General features: G+C 56.4%; 2 protein-coding genes across 11 annotated transcripts in view; one reads left to right on the top strand and one right to left on the bottom strand.

Annotated features, from left to right (window-relative positions):
- Positions 1-12,040, top strand: part of NECAB2 (N-terminal EF-hand calcium binding protein 2) — a 73,486-nt gene extending 61,446 nt beyond the window's left edge. Inside the window, exons 6-13 of the mRNA XM_064386687.1 lie at positions 6,652-6,788; positions 9,284-9,402; positions 9,520-9,599; positions 9,898-9,954; positions 10,059-10,171; positions 10,500-10,577; positions 10,948-11,039; positions 11,221-12,040. Coding sequence (XP_064242757.1) covers positions 6,652-6,788; positions 9,284-9,402; positions 9,520-9,599; positions 9,898-9,954; positions 10,059-10,171; positions 10,500-10,577; positions 10,948-11,039; positions 11,221-11,249 — 705 coding nt within the window. The 3' untranslated portion in view covers positions 11,250-12,040. The remainder of the gene's footprint in view (positions 1-6,651; positions 6,789-9,283; positions 9,403-9,519; positions 9,600-9,897; positions 9,955-10,058; positions 10,172-10,499; positions 10,578-10,947; positions 11,040-11,220) is intronic.
- SLC38A8 (solute carrier family 38 member 8) lies at positions 11,549-17,093 on the bottom strand. 10 transcript variants are annotated; one of them, XM_064386676.1, is made up of 10 exons: positions 16,308-17,089; positions 15,658-15,972; positions 15,299-15,452; positions 15,060-15,164; positions 14,692-14,749; positions 14,317-14,431; positions 14,052-14,202; positions 13,761-13,960; positions 13,537-13,588; positions 11,972-12,376 (listed from the first exon to the last, which is right to left on the bottom strand). In XM_064386676.1, exons 1-10 carry the CDS (start codon positions 16,750-16,752, stop codon positions 12,082-12,084), a joined length of 1,890 nt encoding a protein of 629 aa, XP_064242746.1. In that variant the 5' UTR covers positions 16,753-17,089; the 3' UTR covers positions 11,972-12,081. The 10 variants fall into 10 exon arrangements, with proteins under 10 accessions (XP_064242749.1, XP_064242746.1, XP_064242747.1 ...); XM_064386677.1 differs by having other exon boundaries at positions 14,052-14,199; positions 16,308-17,087; XM_064386678.1 differs by having other exon boundaries at positions 11,972-12,211; positions 16,308-17,085.
- Positions 17,094-17,966: the final 873 nt, after the last annotated feature.

The following is a 17,966-nucleotide window of genomic DNA, read 5'->3' as shown; positions in this document are numbered from 1 at the left end:
GCCACTGTCAGCTGCACTGGGATTGCTCCTGCTTCCAGCTTCTGCCAATTAAGCATTTTGCAGGACTGACCATGGAAGAATCAGCAAAGCTGACCTTAAGTGGGGAGGTAAACTTTAAAAGCAAGCTGCAAAGAATCAAAAAAAAAAAAAAAAAAAAGCTGAGTGATGAATATTTTCAAGGATGAAACAGCTCAGATTTAAAGTCAAATAATTTTTGCCTGGGGATGCTCCTGTTGGGCAGCAGGCAGGTCCAAGAAGCACTGGGGACTGACCTTGGTGCATGCCCTGTCCCAGATGGAAGGAGAGTGCTTGGAAAGCAAAATTACCCAAAACTGGAGGTGAAATTGCAACTGGCCATGCACATGCCAGAATGAGACTGGCTTCAGGGAAGAGTAGGGTACAGCAGGAAGGGTTTATGGAGCAGCCCTGAGGATCTGAGGGTGGCCCTGGACCAGCTGCTGCTTGGTGTTCAGCATCACTCTTGGTCCTGGAGAGAGAGCAAAGGGATGTGACAGACAGTGTTTTACTCCTTGTTTGCTCACTCACAGTTCTGCTGCCAGTCTCTCAGTTCTCTCATTTAATGGACCTGGAGAGGAAATATGACCAGGTGGTGACACAACACACACCCCCTGAGAGCCTTCTCCTGTCAGAGTGCCAAACACCTCATGTGTCTTATGGACTGGCACTGTCCCCAAAGCAGCTGCAAATGCATTTTCCCCTTAAAATTCATTATTTAGATGTGAGAATATGTAAACCATAAAAAACTGAGTGCATTGACCTTCAATACCAGCTGCTGTTGCTCCAGTAGCAGTAGGGAGCCCAGAGGTATCTACATACAGGTGAATAGCTTTGCATGTTATTTGTGAGTTAAAATGTTCCTGCAGCAATCCACCCTTCTTGTCTCTGCCTTTTGAGATGTAGTTGAACAGGAGATGTTGGGCTCCTGGGGCTCGTGGAGGTGCTGCAGCAGATGTCCTCTCCCTGCTGCTGGTGCCAGGCTGACCATGGGTCTCCCCCACTTTTCAGCCCCCAGCAGCAAACTGCACTTGTTTGAGCAGCTCAGTTACAGCCCCAGAGCAAGAACCATCTGCCAGCAGTCTTGGATGCTAAAAATGGGGGATGGTGTTTTTTGTTTTGCAGCACAGCTCAGATCAGCAATATAAAGTGCTCTTATTTGCATTCTTACCTGCCAAACTTAAGCTTGCCAAAAGTGATATTGCTCTTTTTTGAATGATGACACCTCGAGATAAAATAGTCGCTAGAAATAATCCTCAAAAAGAACATTTTCCTCCCATCCTCCAGCTAACCCTTTATCTCAGCCTTTCATTTAACTTGAGCAGGTTTTCTCCTGCCCTGCTGAGTGGGCTTGGTGCTCACACTGAGGGTGGCAGGTTCCTGGGGCAGGGCTGTGCTGTGCCAGGGGATGGACCCGTGGCAGGGTGGCACAGCAGCACAGTGGTGCCAGTTCTGGGTTGTGCCCAGCCCGGAAAATGTGAGCTGCTCAAGGCTTCTCACAGACCTCCTGTTCTGGCCTTGCCTCAAGGTGGGTAAATGAGCAGCTGAAGACCCCTGGTCTGGGTTTGAAGGCCATGGGTGTCACTGCAGTGCAGCACAGCCAGGTCTGAAACTCTCCTAAGATGCAGTTAAAGTGTAATCATGGTGCGTGGCTGTGGCTGAAAAAAGAAAAGCATAGTGATGGGTCAATGAAATGGTAAAGGATGAGTCAACTCTCCATGTGTTTTGAATGACACATTTCTGAACAATTTCTGTGTCAATTTCTATAGCAAAAAACAGATGCTGATCTCCAGAAAATTACGGAACTTCATAGTGGAAGAGCAATCTAAAAGGAAAGGAGGTGCTCATTTAGCTTCCCAGAAAATATTTTTGCAACTCTTCTCTGGAGGTGATTTAAGATAATATTGCACCACAGTTTAAAACAAAATGTGCTGCTTCAGTTCTGCAAGAACTGAATTTTCCTAACTTTTCTGTTCAGACTCCAGACCAGAAAGCTGCTTCTCCGTGCAGTGCCATCCGGAGTGATTCTCTTGCCAGCCCAGCAGGGCTGTGCAGGAGATCCACCTGGGCTGCCAGACTGTGGGGAGCAGGGACTGGCAGGGAGATGAATCCCAAGGTCTCTTTTGGGACCTATTTTTAGATTAAGATCCTCATTCACTGCTCTTCTGCTCATCTGTTGCTGCAAAGTTCATGTCCCTCCATCCTCCCTGAAAAGGAAGAGCTTTTTCTCTGGAGGTCTTGCTTGTGCTGTCCTGGCTCCAGCTCTCATGGACCTCTTGTAGGACATGGCTTTCCTCCTCTTCCCTCCTATTTTAGGTCTGTTGCTCCTGGGATTTAGGTAAATTGTGTGGTGAAGGTGTCAGTGCTGTTGTCTTGCCAAATAGTCTGAGAGCAGCTTTGAAGGGAGGGAGCAAGTCAAAGCGTGAGCATGTGGCACAGCCAGGCTGAGCCTCCAGCAGCTTGACCATCCCACACTGCTACATCTGCAGGGTCCTTTGAGTAGGTCCTGTTTGGAAAACAAAATCTGCACTTTCCTTGGAAAACTGAAATAAAATATGTCTCAAATTGCTGCCTTGTGGGTACTAAATACAGCTAATTAGGAGCATGTGTGAAGCAAAAGGATGATTTATAGCCAGGGTGTTGAGAAGTAGGAGGCCACACTTCCAAGCCAGTTCTGAGCCTGCTGGGTGAGGGTGCAAAGCAGCCTCTGGATCCACAGGTGACCCTGGGATCAGGGTGCAGCCCAGCCCCTGTGTGGGCCAGCAGACACCTGCCCTTCACATCCCTGGGCTGCACGAGAAATGATGGGTCCCAGTGCAGCAGGGAGCTTCTCTGACAGTGAGAATGGAGAAGTCCTGTGATAAATTGCTTGGGAAAGGTCCAGAGCAGGAAACCTTCAGGACCAGACAAGGTAAGAATGAGATGAGAAGAGTCCAACATTAAAATTTGCAGAAGGAGGATTTTATAGCAAAAACTTTTCAAATCCATATGATGCTGTTGTCATGTTTTAAATCTGAACAGGTGTCTCATTTGGTTTTTTAGAGCTGTTTCGGGAAGGCTGAGGGTCTTTCATATGGTAATGCTTTCATTTATCAACTATTTAAATGCCTGTTCTCTTCAGGTTTCTCCTACTGATTATGTGCCAGGCAATCAGTTTTGGGTCTCTGCTTTGGAAGGGATTTAAAAAGTAGGGGGAGGGAGAGGAGAAAGAGGCAGGTCTGAGTGTTATTTTAATTATAAGAAAATATCTCTTGGAAGCAAACAGGCAATTATGAGCAACGAATTTAAATCAGCCACTCAGAGATTACAGTGCAACACATGCCTGGTTTTTAAAGGGCTGGGTGGGTGGAAGATAACCTCCCCATCATCCTGGGATGAGGCTTGATGGGTGTTACATGGCATGGCAATAGGTTTGTTGTTGGGTTTTGCTTTTTTAACTGGAGGAAAAGTGTGGGTGAAACAGAGTTGCCTTTGGTTTCCAACTGAAAAGCCTTCTCATTTCGGCAGCCTCACTCTGTGGGTGTGCTTGGACTGCAGTTATTAACAGTTGGAGAAGTCATCAATGTCCCCAGGCGTGGTAATTGTCAGCCAATTTGGCCAGTCCTGCTGGAAGCCAGCCCTGGGAAGCCTTGTTGGTCAGGCTGTAACCCTGTGAGGCAAAGGGAAGATGTGGGGAGGTCACAGTGGGTCTCCGAGTTCGTGGGTGGTACAAAATAATCTATATTTTACATCCTGTAGTCTTAATGAGCTGAATAGTGACCTTTAAAAATGCCAGCAAAGAAGCTTTGAGATGTTCAATAACATAAAAACTCTCATTCCCCAGTATTTGGTACCCACAAGGACATGGCCATGAGAGCCCATTTTTAAGCATCCATTTGCAGCGTTTGGTGAGGGAAACTTGGCACGGGTTGGCAAATCCAAGCACTCAACAGCATCAAAATCCCAGTTATCCTTTGCACAAGTAACACATCCCAGGGGTGTTGTCATTAATCTGTGCCAGAATTTGGGCAATTTTGGGTGGGTTCCTGTGGAAATCAAAAGCTGGAAGAGCTGTGGTGGGGCTTTGAGCAGACTGTGCCCCTGTGTTGGCTGCCAGTGTGTGTGGGAAGGTGCCCTACAGACACATGAACAGCCTGTGATGTGGAGGAGGAGGGTGGATTTGGGGTTTGGACCTCAGCCAGCTGACCAGAGACCCAGCCCTGGGTGATGTTTCCCCAATAATGCACGCTGTCCTTTTCCCACTCCTCTCTCATTTTTGAAGGTCTCTGTTTTGTCAGATCGTGACGCTGTCCGAGGCTCTCCTGAGAGCCATCAGCACAGAAATCTCAAGGCCATCCTTTCAATGATGTTTTCACACTTGCTGCTCATTGCAAACACTCACAGCCCCCTGTTTGCAGCAGCAGAGGTCAAGGCCAGGCAGTTCAGCAAAGAGCTTGTCTGGAAATGATGGATGGGAAAGAGCAGGCCTGGAGACGTGCAAGAGTTTCTGGCACAAAGCAGCTTCATTGAGCAGCAATTATTACATGATCTCCATAAATATTTTAACTTCTCAAGCTAAGCAAGGAGGAAATAACTCTTCAGGGTGGAATTAATAAGACTAAACCTCATTAAATCTCACTAGGATAGTCTGACAAATGTTTTAGTAAGACAATGGGAAGGATTCCTTTATAGCTGGTCTTTTTAATGGTTTGTTTTTGCAGCCCTGAAGAAGACACGTGCTAGAGGAGAACCTGAGGGATTGCAGAAAAAACCTCTAAGCATGTGCATTTCTGATTCAGCTCCTGAGAGCAAATGTCACAGCTGGGCTGGCAAATGGCCAGTTAGTTAAGTGGGAGGAAAAAAAAATCCCTGTTGTTTTGATTTCAGATCTATTTGTCTTACTGGCCTGCCAAAAAGCATCAGGTCTTCACAAACACCCCAGTTTTCTCTACACTGGCTGGAATACCTTTGTACCATCCATCCATCCATCCATCCATCCATCCATCCATCCATCCATCCACCCATCCATCCATCCATCCATCCATCCAATCTGCATGTAGGGCATTTCAACAAATTCAACGAATGTGGGAATCACCTGTTTGATTTTTCCTAAAGCTGAACCAAGATTATAGGCTGTGGTTAGTTAATAAAAAATCCACCATTTAGCTACACATCCTCTCACAGCTTCAGCATCACCATCACCTCATCGTGCACCACTATTTCCTGAGGATCACCATGTGGTGCATATCCCCCAGAAACACTAGGGCTGTGGGCAGGTTTTCTTGTGTTAGACAGAAGTCATTAACTGCTGCTAATTGGATGCTGAAGAAGCCGTCAAGAAACTAATGCTTCCACACCAAACCAGGGGTGAGGAATCAGCTCTGTGAGCAGTTCCCCCAAAGGGTTTTTCCATCAGCTCGTTCTTGTTTTATGATTTAATACAGGAGATAAAGGCGCAGATAAAGGCCCTCTGGGTTCTCGCAGAGCTGCTCCAGTTGCCATGGAAATAACCCTTGTTAATAGCTTCACCATAAAACAGGAATAATTTGCTTTGGGGAGCGTGGGGTGCTCATGCTGCACTGCTGCATGCTCAGATAACCAGTGGTGCTGGGACCACTCCAGTCCCATGAGCGTGGTCGTTGCTGATGGAATGCAGGGAGCCAGGAGCATCCATCCCTGTCTCATGGCTCCAAAAATTCATTCATTCCTCCCAGAGGAGTCCCATGCCAGGAGGTGTGAACACACAGGGACAGACTGCCCACAGAGCTTTGCCTGGGCAGTGTGCTGTCCCAGCAGGCACTGATGGGTGGGAAAGAGTCTGGGAAAAAGAGGTTCTGTTGAGCCTGGGTTTCGGGGAGCCTTTTTTGCACTGCAAATGTTTTCAGCTCTGATGCTGAATGGTTGGCTTCAGCCAGAGCTGGTGAGGTCAGTGGCCACTGGGCTGGTTGGGCTGGTGTTGAACTGGTTTGAGTGGTGTTGAACCAGTGCTGGATTGGTTGGGTCAGTGTTGGACAGTCTGTGCCAGTGTCCCTGTTCCTGTGCCAGTGTCCCACCTGTGCTGGTGACTGTCAGGAGCAGGACTGTGCCTTGGGCAGGGCTCAGCAAGGCTGTGCTGGGAAAGGGGCCCCGGGTGCTTCATGCAGATCAGTTGTTCTATTAAAATATTTTTAGGTGTTCTTTGTCTTGAAAAAGTTTGTATTACCCTGGGAGGTTCTGTCAGTCAAACACATTGAGCCCTGTGACTCATCCCAAACCCCTTTAACATGAGTGCTGGGCTGGCCATACTGTTGTGGACTAGGGCACTGTATCACATGCTGAACTCTCCAAGCAGGGATCTCCAAAGCAGAGGACACACTTTTCATACCTGCACCCGCTGGCTGCAAGGCAACAGTAAAGTCATTTAAGATCATGCTAAAGAGAGCTACTACAGGCTTTGGGGAACACCTCTTTACATCGTGGGGATGTGGGAGGGGACCAGGGACCAGGTGCTGCACTGGTCCTGACCCTGGCGGTGCTGCAGGTGCTGCACTGGCGCTCACCCTGGCGGTGCTGCAGGCTGTGAGCCTGGCGGTGCTGCAGGTGCTGCACTGGCGCTCACCCTGGCGGTGCTGCAGGTGCTGCACTGGCGCTCACCCTGCTCCCCGTGTGCCTCTGCAGGTGTACGAGAGCGGCAGCAACGTGGACCAGTTCGTGACCCGCTTCCTGCTGAAGGAGACGGCCAACCAGACCCAGTCACTGCTGAGCTCCGTGGAGAGTGCTGTGGATGCCATCGACGAGCAAACCAACCCCGCCAGGTCTGCAGCACGCCTGCCCTCCTCTGGTGCAGGAGGGTGGAGAGGGAGGAGGAGGAAGATGCTTTTGTGGGTGAGGGAATCGCAGCAGACATTGTGCAGCAGCAAAGGGGAGCTGGGCCTTTCTCTTTGCTTCCCTTCCCAGCTTCCTGAACTCTGGGAACCACTCTGTCCTGCCCTGTCCCTTTCTCTCCTGCAGTCCCCAGCATCACCCTTAACAAGAGAACTGTGCATGGGGATGCAAACCAGGGGCAGCACCTGGCACCGGGCTGGGCAGCGCTGGGTGCACGGGGCTCTGAGCAAACCACTGCTCCCACCCAGGGCAAAACACGGGCACCTGCCTCAGGTGAGCTGGGGACAGCCCGCAGGGACAGATTCCCGTGCCAGTAACCATCCGGAGGGAAAAGGCACCGTGCACTGAGGACAGGCAGTGCTGTCCCTGGTGTCGTGAGGGCTGTCCCCATGCCAGCAGCCCAGTGCCAACGCCACTGAGCTTGGGCAGCACAGAGGAGAGCACCTCAAGATGTCCCGAGTGCTGCCAGGGCTGGGCTGTAAGGAGGTCCCAGCAGCAGAGGCAGAGCCTCAGCACAGCCCCCTCGGTGTCAGTGTCACGCAGCTCCCCAGAGTGCCACCGTCACCAGCTCTAACCAGGACAGGTTGCCATGGAAACCCGTCTGTTTGTCAGACCAACCCTTCTCCTGCTGTTCCTTCAAACCAGGAGGCCTCGGGATGCTTGCATGGGGATGTTTTGGCTTCCCAAAGCCATGGGCAGGCAGAGGTGCACAAGGAGAGTGAAAATCCCAGCTCCCTCCTAAGACAGACTGTGGAACACAGCGAGACCTGAGCAGCTCTGCCACCATCCCAGCAGCTTTTCCAGCAGGAATGCTGTGGGTTTCATCATCTCACTTCCCTTTCTTCTCTTTGTTTTGTGGCAAACCTTGTACAAAAAGAAGTAGGAGCTCCTGCAAAACAATAAAAAGGAAACAAACCCAGAATCAGACAGAGCAATTAGAGCCCATGAAAGACTTTGCTGGCTTTTATTTGCTGATGTGTGGGCCCAGATCATAATGGGGAGTATTGCAGTTGTTTTCTCATGAAGATAATAGCTAAAAAGAAAAACAAATCCCACAAAAAAATTATCTCCTGCATCCACATGAAGACAAAGAGGTGGCCTAAAAAGCATGAAAATAAAGGGCTGTAGAACAAAGTGCAAAGGCAGAGGTCCAAGATGGAGACACCTCATTAAATTCTGATTAAAATAAATCTCTGTCTGTTTTTGCCTAATTTCCTGTCTATTGACAGGAGATAATCCAGGAGCAGCAGTGGTATAATTGCACAGTTTGTAGCAAAGGGATGCTCCTGCACCCTTTATTGTTGTTCCTGCTTCCTTATCTTTGAGATGTTCTTTGGGACCTGCACACCATGTCCCTGTGTATATGGTGGAGCCCACACTGGCTGATTTACAAGGCAGTTGGGGAAAGAGAGCCCAGGAATTGTGCTTAGGAGGAGCCAGGTGCCAGGGGAGGCACAGGAGGGCAGGGAGATGCTGCCTGGTGTGGTGCCCATTGGCTGCAGGGCACTCAGCTTATTGTCTCCAGCTGGGAGCTGCTTGACTAACAAAAGATGCCAAGAGGAGCCAGGGCTCCCAGGCACCTCTGTCAGCAGTCAGCTGGCACAGAGCTGCTCTTGCTGGAAGGAAACACTGGAAATCCTTTGAGCTGCTCAGCCTCTCCCTCTGTAGCACAGGCTTTCTGTCAGTGGAGAAGAAAGGAGAGGGTCATTCTTCCTCAACTCATTCCCATGTCACTCACATGGATGGCAGCTGCAAGCCCTTGTGAGGATGGCAGATCTCTGATTCTCTCTGGCTTGCAAATAAACGAGGTCCTGGGAGGACCACTGAGGACCTGGTGCTGGGTGGTGATTATGGATTCTCCTTCTGTGGAAGTGTTTCAGGACAGTTTTTCGGGTCTTTGAGCAACATCCAGACCAAATGGGCTTTGTGGACCCAGACAAAGAAAGCGTGTTGGAGGCAATGCTAGAGTGGATGTTTCCATTCTCCAGGAGAACTGCAGCTGCAGTCTCTCAGTGGGATACACAGCCTCTGCCCATGGGCAGCCATTCAGGCATGGGCAGTCTGGGTGGCACCAGCTTTTCTGTCTGAAAGCCACCAAAGCCATTGGGCTGCAAAACCAGCCCCAGAAAGGTGCAGCTGGCTGGGCACAGGGGCCTGAATGCCCCATGTTGCAGGTGTCTGTCTAGGACAGAAAAGGGCCCTGAAGGCTGCTGGTGGTGCCAGGAGGGCTGTGCTGTTCCATAAGTAGGAAAGAAAAGTGATGGCTGTTGGGAGCAGCCCACTGACATTCCTTTGTTTCTGACCCCCTCCAAGGGGTCTGGCACCATGGGCAGAGCTGCCAGAAAGGATGCTCCAGTGTGGCTCATGCCACTCTGTGTGCGCCCAGCTCTGCTGTCCTGACTCCCTGTGTGCTCTCTGGTTGCAGACACTGCCCCAGCAAGGATGCTCACGGCCTGAGTGATGCCTGGTATGACAACCCTGTCCCCAGCTACTCTCCCACCACCTGGATGGTCCCCAGGGAGCAAGGAAAGAGCGTCCAGGCTGGTAAGTGCTGGCTGCCTGGGGTGGCTTGGAGCACTCACGTCCCAGCAGCAGCACAGGGCTCTCAGGGGGTGCCTGCAGGTGCCCCTCACTCCATCACTGTCTCCTGGCTCTGCGCAGGTTCCCCTGACACCAAGGCAGAGGGGCTGGAGGGGCAGATCAACAGGCTGGCCAAGCTGATTGGCAAGCTGGAGGACAAGGTAAGGGCCGTGTTTCCCTGCATGGGACTGTCCTGCCATCCCAGGGACAATTCAGGGACCTTGCCCCAGCTGTTTTGGGGCAGGGATGAGGATGTGGTGCTGGGGATGTTGGCTGCAATGGGAGCAGAGGGAACTTCTGTGAATTGTCCTGACTGGAGGTGCAAGCAGCTCTTGGAGCCCGTTCCCTGTGGAGAAGGGGGCACAGTCATTGCAAATTCTGGGGACAGAAATCCACCAAGCAGGGAGGGACACGCAGCCTCAGCCAATCCACCTCTGCTGCTTGTTGCCCTTCTCCCAGACCCTGTGGTTTGACCTGCAGCAGCGGCTGTCGGACAGCGAGAGCACGGCCTGCACGGTGAGTGTGCCCGACACCCCCCGTGGGTGCTGGGTGCCCCTGCAGCACAGAGGGGGCTCTCTGTGTTTCTGTGGGTCTCACGTGCTGTGTTTGGGGCCCGGCAGTACCTGCTCCTGGTGAGGAACGAGATGACAGTGTCACACAAGCACCTGGGCGAGTTCTGCAGCTCCCTGAAGCAGTACCTGAAGAGCGTGGCCGGGGAGCGGGACTGCTTCCAGTGGGTACCACCAGCAGCTGCCCACCAGGGGCTGGGAGATGGGGCTTGGCATGGGCTGGGCGGGGGACCAAGGGAAGGACTGAGGCAAAGCAGCCAGGATTTGGGATGTAGCCACAGTCAGCCACCAACACTGCTTTTGTGTGGGCTGGGGAGTGCTGGGATTGGGGGGAGGGGGCTACCCCTACCTGGGCTGCTGGGGCTGGGTCCCCCCTCGATAGCCCACCCAGGAGCACACCTGTGGGCACAGAGCAGGGAGCACACCTGTGGGCACAGAGCGGGGAGGGATGCCCCATGCTGGGGGCTCACCCCCTCTCCCTGTTTCTGCCAGCGTCACTGCAGTGAAGCTGCCTGATGGGGTCACCTTCATCGTCTATGAGTTCTGGGAGACTGAGGAGGACTGGAAGAGGTAGGGGAGGGGATGAACAAGCCCATTGTGGGATGCTTGGGTGTGGAGGGGTTTTAGAGGAGCTGAGCCCCAAGCTCTGTCCCCTGTCTGACGGCAGGACTGAGGAGCTGTCTGTCTGTCTGTCCTAGGGCTGTCCCTGTAAATGGGACAGGGGGTAGGGGTGGGTCTCTCTAGACCTCCCACCTGGGAGTGCCTTTGGATGTGGCGATGAGAGGGGTCATTGCCCTGAACCAAGCAGGGTGCTCTGCACAAGGGGAAGTGAGCAGGATTGCTGGCACCCAGCCCTGCCAGAGCCCTTGGTGCTGTGGGGGGCTGGGATGGTGTTTCTGGGGGGGCTGGGTGTCACCCACTCTCTCCCACCTGGGCACAGGCACCTGCAGAGTGCCACCTGCAAGAGCTTCCAGCACGTCAAGGTGGACACGCTCAGCCAGCCTGAGGCCATCTCCAGCGTGGCCGTGCCAGGTAGGAGGGCAGCCACCCCCGAGGGTGGGGAACAGGGACCCCGGGACAGCCAGCACCTCTCCACTTGTTGGGGAGCGAGGGGGGGCAGGTGGCATGGTGTGAAGGACAGCAGGGGCTGAGCTGGGGTTCAGGGTGACGTGGGGCTGGGCAGGTGTCACCCTCCAGTGCTGTTCCCCTGCAGCTGCCTGGTGCACCCTGAGCCGAGAGTGACAGTGCCGGGAGCCCGCCAGCACCTGTCCCCTGGGCCCGGGGGAGGTGTCGGTGTGACCTGGCTGCAGTGAAGGAAACTCCCACCTGTGTGTCCCACACCCCAGAGAGTCCTCCCTCAGCCACCCCATCACCTGGGGCATCTCTCCCTGCTGTGGGGTGGTCTCGGGGGAAACAAGGACTGCCAGGGAGGGGCTTGGGTTTGGGGTCAGGGGGACATCCCTGTCAGGGTTTGGGGAGGGGGACATACCCCAGACATAGGTAGGCAGGGGGAGGGGACAACGGGTGCAGGCAGGCAGGCATTAGGAAGGAGGGATGGGAGTGGGAGGTGGGAGGCTGGAGCCCCCCCTGAAAGCAGGGAGTAGGTCGGGTTCTGTGCAGGTCCCCAGGGAGGAGATGGGGGTTGAGGCTGTGCCTGCTGTGGATGTGTGTGTGTGCCTGCAGGGATGGGGACTCGTGCCCCACGGGGAGTCAGGGTGGTGGCAGAGGGGGGTTTCCCTTCTCCCAAGGTGCCCCTTAGTCCTTTCCAGCTGTGGGGTGTCCCCAGGGGTTTCCTTTGCATGTGCACAGTTGCAGCTGGTGCCTTGTAGGCGTGAGGGTGGCTGCCTCCCCTCCTTCCTGGGGTCTGTACTTTGTCTGTGTGTCTGTCTGTCTGTGCCAATCCCACACCCACCCTGCCGTGCGTGGGGGTCCCTCAGGGTGTGTGGCACAGGACCTTTGCCAGAACCCTCTCCTGTCTTTATTAGCCACTGTACAACGGGGACGGTGATGCCAAATAAAACCGCCATGGGATCCAGTGTGTGGCTGTGTTCTGTCGGGGGCAGGACGCTGGGGGTCACGGTGGGGTCACGCTGGGCTCTGTGCTCCCCCAGCGCAGCAGCCCCAGCACGGCCAGGGCAGCGCTCTGCCCGCACACAAAGGCACCGCCGAGAACGGAGAGAACGCCCCAGGCGATGAGAGCAGCCCTGCAGCGACACGAGCAGAGGCTGCCGGGGTAGAGCTGGCCTCGCTTAGGGCCACCCCTGCACCCCAGCTCCTCTGGCTGTGGAGCTCTCTGCAGGGTCTCCTCTGCCCTGCTCCTCTGCCTTGCTCCCAGTCGATGGCAGAAAGCCCAGCAGCCCCCCTGTCCACTGCAATGACACACAAACCTTCGTCAAAAAGGCAGCAGATGCCACCACGCTATCATTCCCAATTCTGTCTGTGCCCAGTGGCCCTGCTGACGGAGCTGAGACCCACATCTCCCACCCTGTGCTTGGGCACAGCCACTCCCACACAGCCCCAGCTCCATCCTGTCCCCACATGCTCCCAGCCCTGTCCCCTCCCCAGCTCCAGCCCCAGTCCCGGAGCCCTGGGTCTGCAGCTCCCTGTTCCCTCCTCCCCAGGCACACAGCCCACCTCGCCCCAGACTAAGCCCCCGGGATGCAGCACTCACCCCGAACCCTGCTGCTGCTCTGCTGCAGGGTCCTCAGCACCGTGCTCCTTCCCAGACTGTCCCGGGCAGGCTGGGACTGTCCCCTCGCAGTCTCCATCGCCCCAGCTCATGTCATCCCTTCTCCTCATGATGGGCTGATGCTCTGGCAGGTCTCCCCAAGGGACCTCTCCAAGCCTTTGTCACCCACCTGGGTGCCCCTGCTGACTTTCTGCCTTGGCCCCTCCAGCATTTGGCACCCTTTGGGACACCCTCACCCCTCCCCAGATGTTCACTGGTCCCCAGAGCACCCTCCTGACCAAGACCCCAATGTCCTGGGGTGCTGCCTCCACCCACCTCATAATCGCCATCCTCCCTCAAACTCTGCTGCTCCTCCAGGGGCACCACAGACAGGCTGAAGCACACACTTATCCCAAACTCACCAGCACCATGTCAGGTCCCCTGACATGGGTGCTGCTGTGCCCCAGCCCCTCCAGCCAGGAGTGGTGATGGGGGCACACCACCCCGGCACAACAGACACCAAACACCTGATGGCCTCCTGTCTTGGGGCACCCTGTCCCTCCGACCCCCAACCTGACCCCACCTTGTGCCCCAGTGCCACTAAACCCCACAGCTCTTCTGCCCCTAAAGTCACTCTGGGCACCTCCTTGATGCCTGGACACAGCCCTGGTACACAGGGACCATTCCCAGGCACAGCCCCACAGAGCACTTTGGGGCACCCAAATTCCCCTCCTTGCAGGGTTCCCACCTTGACCAGATCCCCAGGAATCTGCCCTGGCCACGGCCCATAGGACACCTCACCCTGGCCCTGTCCCTGTGCCCTCCCTTGCCCCCACCACCGCTGAGCACGCAGACACTCACCTTTTGCGTGGCCCAAGGCTGCGGGTCCCGCTCACACACACGAGGCACAGCCCTGCTGTCAGCGCAGAAGCTCAGCCCCAGCACAGCACCCCTCACCCAGCCTCACTGCATTGTCAGCCCTGCACCCCCAACACGGGGCCAGGACAGGCCACTTTCCCCTGCAGCAATGCCCCTGGCACCAGTGTCCCCGCACTGCGTTCCTCCCTCCCCGTGCCTGCCCTTGCCTGGGAAGATGAAGATGAAGAAGGCGCTGATGCCCCCGATGAGCTCGATGACTTTGCCGATGTCGGGGACGAACAGGGCGATGCCCAGCGTGGCAGCCATCCAGGTGACCGTCAGTGCCACCCGGCTCCGCCGCTCGTGTGCCCCAGGCACCGCCACGGCCCCGCGCTTCGGGGCTGCCCACAAGTCCTTCACCACGGACCTGGGAGGGAGGATTGCGGGGGCTGACGGCACCCAGGGGAGCTGCACCAGCTCGGGGGACACCCGGCTTGTCACCACTCCACTCCACTCACCTGCCCAGCAGCACCACAATGGGGTAAATGGTGACAATGGAGACGCCAAAGAGCAGGCGGGCGACGATGACAAGCGGGTCATCCCCTGGGTAGGACATCAGGACGTCGGACGCCACGGCCTCGCCAAAGGTCAGGTAGCCATAGAGCCCTGCTGACAGGGAGGTGTGCAGTGAGCAGGACAGAGGAATTCTGAGGAGGATGGATGAGCCAAGGGGAGAGGGGACCCCCGGGGCAAGGAGGAGTGAAGGGTTGGTGCTGGGGTTACCAGTGAGGGAGTAGATGAGCAGGCAAATGAGCATGGAGAGCACAGAGACGGTGACCCAGTGGGAGAAGCTCTGGTTGCGCATGCTGCTGTAGATGGCCACACATGCCTCGTGGCACTGCAAGGCAAGGGGGATGGTGCTGGGGCCCCATGCAGGGACAGCCCCCACCCCCAGCATCCTCTCTCCCATCTATGGGTGCCCTGTCCCACTCTGCCTCATTCCCAGGCACTTGTCCTGCCCCACAGCACCTCTGGTGACAGCCACGGGTCCCCTTTCCTGCAACCTGCCCTTCAAGGGACAGCATCCCCATGATCTGGGGCACCAGACCTGCCAGCACTGCCCTGGCAGCTGCAGCCAGAGGGGCCAGGGTGACCTACCTGGAAGCCAAAGCAGATGGTGGGAATGACACTGAAGACGGAGGTCCAGGACGAGGACCTGTGGCATGTGGAGAGGAAGCACAGAGCAGAGGGCATGAGGCTCTCATGGAGAAGAAACCTTCATGCCATAAACTGTGCTGCCTGGATGGCACCCTATGGGAATCTCCTTCCCAGTGGTTCTGGGAGAAAGGGGTATTGCTGGGGTGAAAGCTGGGGCTGGGAGCTACCACCCACTGTGAGTTGTACCCAGCTCAGCCCCACCACACACAGGCCCAGTGCCACCCCTGCCCCACCTCCAGCCCTGCCCCCATGTCACTGCTCAGGCCATGGCGTTCAGGGCAGGAGGGACCTGGGGCTGCCCCTCCTACCTGGAGGGCTGGGGCGGCTCAGTCAATCGCAGGCTCTCTGCCTGCAGGTAGTATTTCAGGATGACGACCAGAGAGAGGTAGCAGGCAGCCAGCGTGCCCAGGATGCTGTCAGGGCATGGGAGAGCATCAGCACACAGCCAGGAGGAAGGGAGGAGGGGGGTTCCCACAGCCCCACAGGTTCCTGGAAGGAGATAACCTGGGGTGCCTAGGGGTGGGCCAGCACAGGGATAGCCCAGTACCTGGAGTACTTCTGGAAGCCGATCTCCTTGGGGACAGAGAGTGGGAAGATGACGAGGACACAGAGAGCTGAGAGGGTGAAGCGCTGGTCCACGTACCAGGGGGGCAGCTGAGGAGCCCCACTCAGTGTCCCGTTGGGGTACAGGGAGTCACACACTGTGGGGGGCAGTGGGGGGTCAGCTGCACCCTGAAAGATGGCCCAAGGAGGTCGGGAGCATCACACCATGGCAGAACCAGGGAGCCCAGAATTTCCAGGGAAACCCTGGGGGTGACCCCAACCCACGTGCGAGCACCTTCCCCTCACTCCTGAGAGCTGCCGGCCTTAAGCAAGCCCCAAACACAGCGAGGGGAAACAACTCACGTTTCTCCAGCTGGTCGCCCACCACCCTGAGGAGGGCCACGGAGATCATGAAGAGGTTGAGGAGGAAGCAGACCTCGCAGAGCTTGCCCAGGGCCGCGCCGCACACGGCCCGCACCACGCCCTGGTAGGTGGGCTGGGCGCTGAGGGCCGCGGCATAGCCCAGCACGGCCAGCCCGCTCACCAGGAACACCAGCGAGCCCTGCGGGGACACAGCCAGCAAAGGCACCGCGCCGCCCTCCGTCACCCCCAGGGCAGGACAGGACACAGCCGGCCCACGGACAGGGACCAGGTTACCGGCCAGATCACCCTGTGGGCCTGGGCAAAAGGTCAGCAAAAGGATGGAGATACATCCTTATGTGGTACTTCGGGTTTGGGGGCATGTACGGGAGCAGGCACCCGTTTACTTTGAGTTGAGCTACAAGTGTGGCTCCAGCTGCAAGAAGCATCCCTCAGGAGGCACGGCAGCACCAGCCTGAGGATGTGTCGGGGGTCGGCACGGGGGTGCCGTACGGAGGGGGTGCCCGCCAGCTCCCCGAGCACCGGAGCAGGTGCGTCCCGTCCCTCCGCTCCTGCCCGGCCCCGCGCCCCTCGGCTCCTCCGGGCTGCCGCAGCCCCTCGCCCCGCGTCCCCCGCCCCGAGTCCGCCCTTACCAGCTCCACCAGGAGGGCGGGAACGGCCCCGCCGGCCCTGCCGAAGGCCCAGGGGAAGCTCAGCAGCCCCGCGCCCAGCGCAGACTTGAGCAGGATGAAGACGGCGCCGGCGGAGGAGAGCCCGGGCGAGGAGGGCGCGGCGGAGCCCCCCGCCGCCGGCAGCAGGGGCCGGGCCTCGCCCGCCGCCCGCTCCATGCCGGCAGGGCTGTGGCCGGGGGGGCGCGGCCCCGCCGCAGGGCCCCGGGGGCGGCGCGGGCAGAGCGGGGCTGCGCGGACCCCCCGCCCCCGCGGGCCGTGGGGAGGGGGCGCCGGGGGGAGTTGGCCGTGGGAAGCCCTGAAAGGAGCTCACACATGGACAGCCCCGTGCTGCTGACAGCCCCGCGCGGCGCCCCCGGCCCTCAGAGCGCCCCTCCAGCTCCCAGCAGCGGGCCCGTGCTCTCACCATCCCCGAGATTAGCACCACAGCGCTGGGCGGACTGAGGCCACCCTCATCCTGCTCTGTTCACCCAGGCATGAAAGTGCCGCCAAGGGGCATTAGGGAGTGCCCCGGGAAGGGTGAAGGAAGGCGGCTGCAGCTCCCACCCCTCATAACTCATTGGGTGCAGGATGAGGCTGGCACCCCTGCGTGTCTCCAAAGCAGCTAAAAGCCCACTCGTGCTTTCCTGCACTGGGAGACTGTGGAGAGGAGCCATCCCATCCCACTCCTTGCTCCACACAGGCAGAGGGGATGCCAGGATACCAGGATGGGGTGACTGATGCTGCAGAGGACCTGCACAGAGGAGGCTGCACCCCACAGGAATGAGGGACCCATTCCCAACACGGGGGACACACACAGCTCTGTGCCACTCCTGCCACATGCCACTGCCCCAGGCTCAGCCAAGGCCCTGGCATTGGCTGACAGCCCCTAATGCATTTTTGATTTCCCAAACATGTGCCCTTCTGATCTTCGTAAGACGGATAAAGAGACTTTAATCAGCTGCTAGGAGGAATTATGGATGGCTAATTGTGCCTGCCACCTCCATTACATCTCTGCCGCCTACAGGGCTTATAAACACTTAGAAGGGTCCTTCCAAGCCTTCATTAGCTGCACACCAAAGGCTTCGGAAATAATTGGCCTCTGCGACTTAGAAATTGGCCACTGGGCTGTAAAATACCAGCCACTGGGAAAGGCTCTTAATTCGGACTGGTGCTTTGATACAGCTTGATTCTGGTTTCAAGGCTGCAGTGGAGCTCTAATCTCTCATTAGTGCTGTGATGAGGAGCAAGTCTCCTCATTAGCACCGACCTGAGAAGTGGCACCGAAGCTTTCCAGTCTCCCTCTGATGGAAGAGGTGCAGCTCAAACCAGAGAGGTGTAGCTCATCTCCCACACCAACACAGCAGCCCCAGACAGCTTCTTTGCTCAGTGGCTCTGGGCTCCCTCCCTTATAATTTCCTCCCTTTCTCCCATTTATCTGGGTGCTCCAGCCCCTGGGCTGCAAGCCATAACCTGAGGGTCCCTGTGGGTTGGCAGCTTTACCTGCTGCTGGGTCTGCATGGCAGGTGGAAAAAAGGCTGTTAATGTTTTCCACATTATTATCTTTGAAGATTGTAAAAGGTACAAAAATGCAAATGGACAGTCCTTGTTTCATACAAATAAAAACACTGATCACAATTATGC

The sequence above is a fragment of the Passer domesticus genome, chromosome 12 (genome assembly GCF_036417665.1).
Source record: "Passer domesticus isolate bPasDom1 chromosome 12, bPasDom1.hap1, whole genome shotgun sequence".
NCBI classification, from domain to species: Eukaryota; Metazoa; Chordata; class Aves; order Passeriformes; family Passeridae; genus Passer; species Passer domesticus.
The sequence above is the reverse complement of the archived record's forward strand: the minus strand, read 5'-3'. Positions and strand labels throughout refer to the sequence as shown.